This window comes from Biomphalaria glabrata, chromosome 14 (assembly GCF_947242115.1).
Source record: "Biomphalaria glabrata chromosome 14, xgBioGlab47.1, whole genome shotgun sequence".
NCBI lineage: Eukaryota > Metazoa > Mollusca > Gastropoda > Planorbidae > Biomphalaria > Biomphalaria glabrata.
In genome coordinates, this window is record NC_074724.1 from 9816276 (window position 1) to 9824034 (window position 7759).

At 33.2% G+C, this 7759-nt stretch overlaps 1 protein-coding gene across 1 annotated transcript; it reads left to right on the forward strand.

Annotated features, from left to right (window-relative positions):
* Nucleotides 1-3759: 3759 nt before the first annotated feature.
* On the forward strand, nt 3760-7191 carry LOC129922939 (uncharacterized). The gene is made up of 4 exons (XM_056011214.1): nt 3760-3956; nt 4241-4504; nt 6466-6582; nt 6946-7191. The coding sequence occupies exons 1-4, from the start codon at nt 3770-3772 to the stop codon at nt 6948-6950; spliced, it is 573 nt and encodes a 190-aa protein (XP_055867189.1). The 5' UTR covers nt 3760-3769; the 3' UTR covers nt 6951-7191.
* The last annotated feature ends 568 nt before the right edge of the window (nt 7192-7759 follow it).

Below are 7759 nucleotides of genomic sequence, written 5' to 3' on the forward strand. Positions count from 1 at the left end.
AATTAACCTCCTATAGTCTTTATGAAAATAAATGTAAGTTGTAGACCAGCTTGAATCAAATTAGGTAGATGTTTTTAAATCTCTGAAAGCAACACATTTTACATTTTCTTAATGGTACAAATGTTAATTCAGTGTTATATTTACTGGTTCTATACGAGGGAATAAGCTATAGTGGTGTTGTTTGTGTGTTTTAATTGTTGTAATACTGTAATGTTAACAAAGAATCAGCAAAAGAAAGACATGAAAGCTTTCAAAAGGCTTGGTTCTTCTGGCTATTTCCGAACAGCAAGAAAGTTATGAGAAAATCATGAGACCACCAGAGCTAACATAGTCATCAAAAAAGAAAAAGGTGTCAGGGAAAAAGATGAAGATTCTTTATTAAAAAACAAGAAAGAAGCTATAAAGGAAAAATTCTTCCTTGGACCGGATTATTTAAGAAATCACCATTCCATTTCAACATCATAACCTATTGAAAATTGATCTCAATGGTTCTCCTATTAACATTGATTGAAAGCTTGAACAGTTTGTCGTAGTTTCTTCAGAAGCCTTAGAATTCCGAGGCAAGAATCTGTTGAGATCTTTTGAGCTGTAAAAAAATAAACATTTGGGCTAGATGATCCAGTCCCGAATATTGACATATGCATATAACTGATAATTGTGGTAATCGTGTCTACATGCAAGCGAAGGTTTTCCAAACTTAAGCCAAACTTAAGTTGATCAAGAAAATACTTGGATCAACGATGATAAAATTTTTAAAGATCTTGTGAAAAAACAACAACACGTCATTCCGATAAAATTATTCGATGGTTTCCCAGCAAGAAAATACGTTTGTTGTTTGTAGTATCTATTTGCAAAACTATTTTTGAGAATTAGGAATACGTTAAAAATAAACATACATTTTTTTATGTCATTTCGATGTTTTATTTATTTATTATTTATTTTTGGAGGGCATCACGAGCTACGCACCGGGCACCAAATACCATAGTTATGTCACTATAACTGACCGCACAAATTATTTAATTGATCAAATCGATTGATTTTGTTATAAAATACAGACGTTACTTCAAATAAGATAATTACGTTCTAATCGTCATGCGTATTAACCAATGACTTAAATTCTGCCAAGTCACTGGTTTTCCTAACTGGCTCAGGCAACTCATTCAAATTTCTAATAGCACTAGGGAAGAAGGAGCTTTTGTACGAATTAATCCTAGCATATAGAACGAGGAATGTGCCTTTATCTTTGTGTCTTGCTGAGTATTTAGATAGATAGATAGATAGATAGATAGATAGATAGATAGATAGATAGATAGATAGATAGATAGATAGATAGATAGATAGATAGATAGAAATAAAGATAGACAGATGATAGATAAATAGAGATAAAGATAAAATGATAGATAGACAGATTGATTCTAAGCCAGTGGACAGAAAGAAACTGATAGATTGATTGTGACAGACATACAATGTTACATATGTGAATAAACACATACAGATATTCAAATATTTCTAATGTTTTATCTCATTATTTATTCACTACATTAGGACTTACAGCTCAAGGCATAACCATTCATTTATACGAGTACAACCAAAAAAATAGTAAAACCAACTGTCTAAATGGTTTAATTCATCTAATTGACCATGCTGTTTTCAAAGCAAAAGTAAATTTGACTGGAGCCACAATAGACTGGGGGAAGTATGTTCTGTTTGAAATAAATACCACGGAGAGTTCACGTTATGTAAGGTTTTTTTTATTTATTTTAAAGCAGAATATAGTTCAATGACTTAAATATGTATTTTATAAGTTGTGTAAACATCTTTTTTTAATTGTGATCGTTCTATTTGTAATATTTTTAAATAAGTGTAAACATAGTTTGTGAGTTTTATGGCAAGTGGTGTAACTAGAGTATTCGATACATCAAAAATAATAAAGAAACTCTAAAAGAACGTCTCTGACAAGCTCTGATTTAGAAGGACGAGGATAGAGGATCTGCTAATTTGAGGATGAGTCCTTGGCCGTTCAGACTGCATGCAGGAACTAATAGACACAGTAAGAATCGAGAGCCAGGTACAAATGGACACAGTAAGAAGCAAGAGCCAGGTACAAACGGACACAATAAAAAGCGAAAGCCAGGAACAAATGGTCAGGATGAAGAAAGAAATATTGAAACAGTCTAAAAAGACTCGTTGTTGATGGATCAGTTACCTAACCAAGACTGCGGCTGTAAAAACAGTGGTTACTGAGGCGTTGGTGGTTGTAGCGCCTTCTGTGACTGTGATTTGGCAAGTCTTGTGGTTGTGGCTTTCAAGACGAAGAATGTGACAACGATTGCATCGACCATTTGAACGAGAAGTACCAACTTGAAAAGAAAGAGACAGGTGAAAGAGAATACTTCTGTTATTTGTCTGAAGTTTTCTCCCGATGTCCCTCCTACCTCAATGGTCCGGAAGATCAAGATAACATTGGGTCTGCTTCCAAGAATGTTGCTGTGAAACTTAAAGGCCTCTATTTGTCAGTATCAACCAGGTATATTCAATTCTTGATAACTGCACACTGACGTTGAACAAGAACTGTACGTGCGGCACCTCGATTGGAGATACCTGCAAATGCGTGGCAAAGATGATACCTGCAAACTGTTTACCAGAGGAAATACATACAAAGTGTGTGACTGGCTTCCTTTGGGCCTAAAACTATAACGCGGGACTTCCTTCGAGAACATCTGCTGAAGCGGCTCACATAACCAACTGCCCTCATGACAACCGTTGGCAATTATACGGATCGCCACTACCTCCATACGCTTCAGATGGCTAGCATCGTATAGAGGTCGAAGCAACGTTAACGACTTCTCAAGACCAGACTGGTCTACTTGAGAAAAATAAAGCGGTACCTTCAAAGAACAGTAACAGCGCGTTGTTAGACATAAGACATATACATATCTAGGAGAAGGATATTGATATTGACAACCCCACCTAGAAATTGCGGCTTCAACAGGCTATAAGCACGGTTGTCATGATCTTTGCAGTCCGCCAACTCCAAGAGACATGTAGACATCAAAATTCAAATATCTATGCTGCTTTCATGGATTTGAATAAAGCTTTTGATAACGTCAGTCATGAATGTTTTTGGCAAATTCGGCTGCCCGAATCGATTCATAAGTATGGCCCGCCTATTCCATGATGACATGCAAACAAGAGTCCAAGATAACGGAGACTACTCCAAGCCTTTTCCTATCTCAAATGGCGTGAAGCAGAGCTGTATGCTGGCTCCATTATAGTTGGTATACAAAATCGCACAGATGTAAGTTTATTCAACGCTCAAAGACCTTAGATGGCCAAAAATTAGCAAAACTTAAAAAAGTCTACTGGTACGGGAGTTATGTGCAGAAAAGCGCTCCCAGGGTTGTCAATACAAGCGCTATAAAGACACTCTCAAGAGCTCCTTCATGGAGTGCAATATCGACATTCACCGCTGGGAAGTACTATTTCTCGATCGCTCCTCATGGCTTGAAGTAGTGAGTCTCGGAGTCTCAACATTTGAACCAAGAAGAGTGATCATAAAAGGTTCTTTATATTGACATTGTTGAGATGCAACGGAGTTCCGACTAATCTAGGAGCTTGCATAGAATTTGTGATCAATGCAGACCTTGTTATTAGGTATTTGTCATGTGAATAAGCACCTGTCCTCGTTCAGTTGCCTCCACTAGATTATTTTAATATCATCGAACATTTAAAGACTTTTTTTTCTTTACAGACCTATGAAGCCAATTTAATGTATTGTTCTAATGAGAGCTCCACCGAAGGTTGCTATTGTGAGCACAAAGTGAACGACACATATTACGTCACATGCCGATTTGAAGCCCAAAAAGCTTTAAGCGAAGCCAAGATTCGCGGAAAGTTAAGCAACGTGAACGGTATTCACAAACACAGTGATCCTCAAAGATTTCCCATTATATATGGTAATTCTTGATTATATGTTGTAACATTATCTGTGATAATACCATCATGCTATTTTCTAAATTGAGATCATCATAGCTTGAATACTTAACATATGACATAATAGCGTATTTAAAATGTGTATGAAACTAAAAAACAAAGATATAATATTGCTTAAATTATCTTATAATTTTCCTAATAGTATGATGTAATTATCCTTTACATTCCTGATCTTCGTATTCATTATCCCAGTTTTTAAAAAAAAGTGAAAAAAGGCTATAACTCTTTTTTTGTATCCTTGATCTAGACCTAGAGTCAATGACTGTGTATGCTAATGAACAGAAGATAATAAAGGACAAATGTGAAATCACACTGAATTCAAAAGTACGTCAGATCCATGTAGTTTGTGACCATGCACCTCCTCCATGTAAGTTGTCGGTGTCAAGCGATGGGAAGCTTTTAGCTACAGGAGAAAACAGCGTACATGTGACAGAGATAACATCGGATTCATTTACAGTGGAATGCAATGTTTGCAACACTTATATCCCAATCTTCTGCAAAGCGAATTATGGTACGAAAAAATGGACCTCATTAAACAATCGTAAACAAACAACATTCTCTCTCTCCTCTATTCACATTACGATCTAATTTTATAATCAACAATGTTTTTTAAAGTGACTGTTTTGTTTCATTGTTTTATCAATATTATCACGTGACTGTTCATTTGGGTGAATGAGGTCCATTGCATCCTCTTTTTTTTTTAACTCTCTTTCTTTCTCTATTTTCTTTTTCTTTTTTTTTTCTTTCATACTTCATCTCTTTCTCTATTTTCTTTTTAACCTCTATTCTCGTACTCTATGGTTATCTCTGTTATGTCTACTTTTCTTTTTTCTGTTCATATTTTACTTTCTCTCCATCTTCTAATTCTTTTTCTATTAGTGCTTCATGTATCTCTCTTTCTTCCTCTTTTCTTCTCCTATCTATTAATATCAAAGCAAGCTGCAGTTTTTGGCGCGAAAGTCGTTTTATAGAGAAACATTTTAGTTTCATTGTTTTAAAAAGTTTATTTATTATATTTGTATAATATAATTTAAAAGAATAATATCTTTAAAATAAATCATAAAGTTAGGCGTATGTATGCATGCAAATATTTATGTATGCACCTATGTATGTATGCATATATGTATGTTTTTTTGTATGTCTGCATGTATGTATGTATGTATGTATGTATGTATGTATGTATGTATGTATGTATGTATGTATGTGTGTGTGTGTATGTATTTCTTGTATGTGTGTGTATGTATGTTTGTATGTATGTATGTATGTATATATGTATGTATGTATGTATGTGTGTGTGTGTATGTATTTCTTGTATGTGTGTGTATGTATGTTTGTATGTATGTATGTATGTATGTATGTATGTATGTATGTGTGTGTGTATATGTATTTCTTGTATGTGTGTGTATGTATGTTTGTATGTATGTATGTATGTATATATGTATGTATGTATCTCCCGAATAGAAATCAATTCAGTTGAAAAAACTTGATTCAACATAATAAAGCTAAGTTTGACATAGATCTAAATCCAAACTATGGCCCGCTGGCCGCTGTTCATATCCGGCCAGTATAGATATAAATCAATGTTTTGGATGTTTGTTTACGTTCAAATGTGTTTTCTATGCCAAAAAGCAATAGTTGTTTTTGTCCATTAGATTTGCGAATTACTAATGTCATATCTTCAAGACTATAATGTGTGTGTGTGGATTTTAATATTATCCTATAAACTAAGATATAAAATTAATAAAATGACATAATAAACGGCACAATAGTAATCTAAGAGTGAATAAACGATCACAAAACGTTTTAATCAATTATCGCAATATCATTTTGCGAAACTGTCTCGCGCAATAACGGCTCTTGCTAAAAAGCTTGCGCAAAACTTCACTAATCCACTAATTACATATTTAGTACAAATCAGTGTAAAATAAATGAAATTATTAAAAAAAAAGAGTGTTAAGAAGAGAGACAGAGAGAGAAAGAGAGAGAGAAAAAGAAAAGTGAGAAATAAAGAGAAAGAAAGAGAGATGGGGAAAGAGTAAGAAAGAGAAAAAAGAAAGAGAAAGAGTAAGAGAGGGAAAGAGAAAAAAAAGAAAAAGAGAGGAAGAAAAAAGGAGAGAAAGAGAAAGAAAAAGAGATAAAGAGAGAGAGAAATAAAAATTGAGAAATTGAATGAAAGTGATTAAAAAAAAAGAAAATTAGAGAGAAATAGTGAAAGAGAAGACAGAAAAAGAGATGTAGAAAAAGAAAGATAGAGAAAGATTAAGGGAAAGATAGAAAAGAAAGAAAAAGAGAGGGAGAAAAAATTGTGAGAAAGCTAAAGAGAGAAAGAGGGAAAGAGAAAGATAGAGAGAGGGGGGAAAGAGAAAGATAATAAGAGAGAGAGAGAGAGAAAGACAGTGAGAGAGAAAAAAAATGCACGAAACAGAAGGTAACTCTTAACGAGAAAACTAACATTAATTCTTTTTTTTTTAGTGTTTATGGAAAAATCAACAAAAGGGATAGGTGTTCCTTCAGGTGGAACTGGCCAAGCTTGTGATGCTTTAATCTTGTGCCAACTTGTTTGTTTCTTTCTATTCCGTTACTTCAGAAGTACGTATAATTATAAACGTAGTTGATGACAGAAATAGTAATATAATTTCTATACATTAGATAATTAGCGTCCATCAAGTAAACAGTTTATATCAAATAAAGTTCTAAATGACGGAAGTAAATCACTTATCCTAGCTTTATTATGCAATATAATGATTTATTAATTGTATAGTCTTTGTGTAATTCCGAGAGCGATACACTTTACTTGTGATAGTTAAAGTGTAATAATTATTTTACAAAAAGTTGGTTTTAGTTAATTATTTCTTTATATTATTATTTATGTTAATCTATATATTTTCAATTTTTGTATATTTCTATTGCAAATTTCATTGTATTTATACACATTATAATATTATATTTCAGGATGAAAAATCATCTCAAAATGAATAAAAGTGTCATTGTTTAGGTTGAAGAGTTCTTTACACAATTCGATTCAGAGCTACACACAAAAAAAAAACATTTGATGAAGCTAAATTACTTTAATGAGTTTATACTATACCTCTTATGAGTTGATTAAACTCCAAAGTACGTTAGATGATAAAAGTCAAAGTAAGGCCACCCACCATAGTCACGACAGAAAACGGGTAAATTGATATGTATTAATAGGAAGTAATCATCTTCTGTTTTTTTTTTTTGAAGTAACGTTTGTATTAAATAAGATATGCAGCCTAGTTATTAAATCAAAAGAAGAGCATTGTTAGGATGTCGTTGCTTCAACATACAGGCTATGGGTGTATGTTTAACTGTTGACGTATATATATATATTGCCTATTCACCCTGCTAAATTTTTTGTATGGAGAGAAAAGATTTTTTATTTGGATTTTATTTCACTTATAACAATATAATGTAAACCGCTTCCTTATTAAATTCCAATGACCAACTAATTCTAGTATTTATTACTATGAAATAGAATTTGGAGGCCTGAAACATTTCTTCTAATAACACCAAGTGCATTATAATATAATTAATTTGGCCGTAAACCAACCATTTTTTTTTCACTTTCATGAAAACTGCCCGCATTTCAAGAGCCCCTTTTGTTTTTGGTGAGTGTATTCTAGTAAATAGTATGTTTAATTAAAATGACCAGTTTGAGTTTTTCATCCCAAACACAATTATTTGGGGCCTGTGAATTCTATATTCATTTTCTCTCCGTTCCCTTTTTAACACTGCCTCGGAC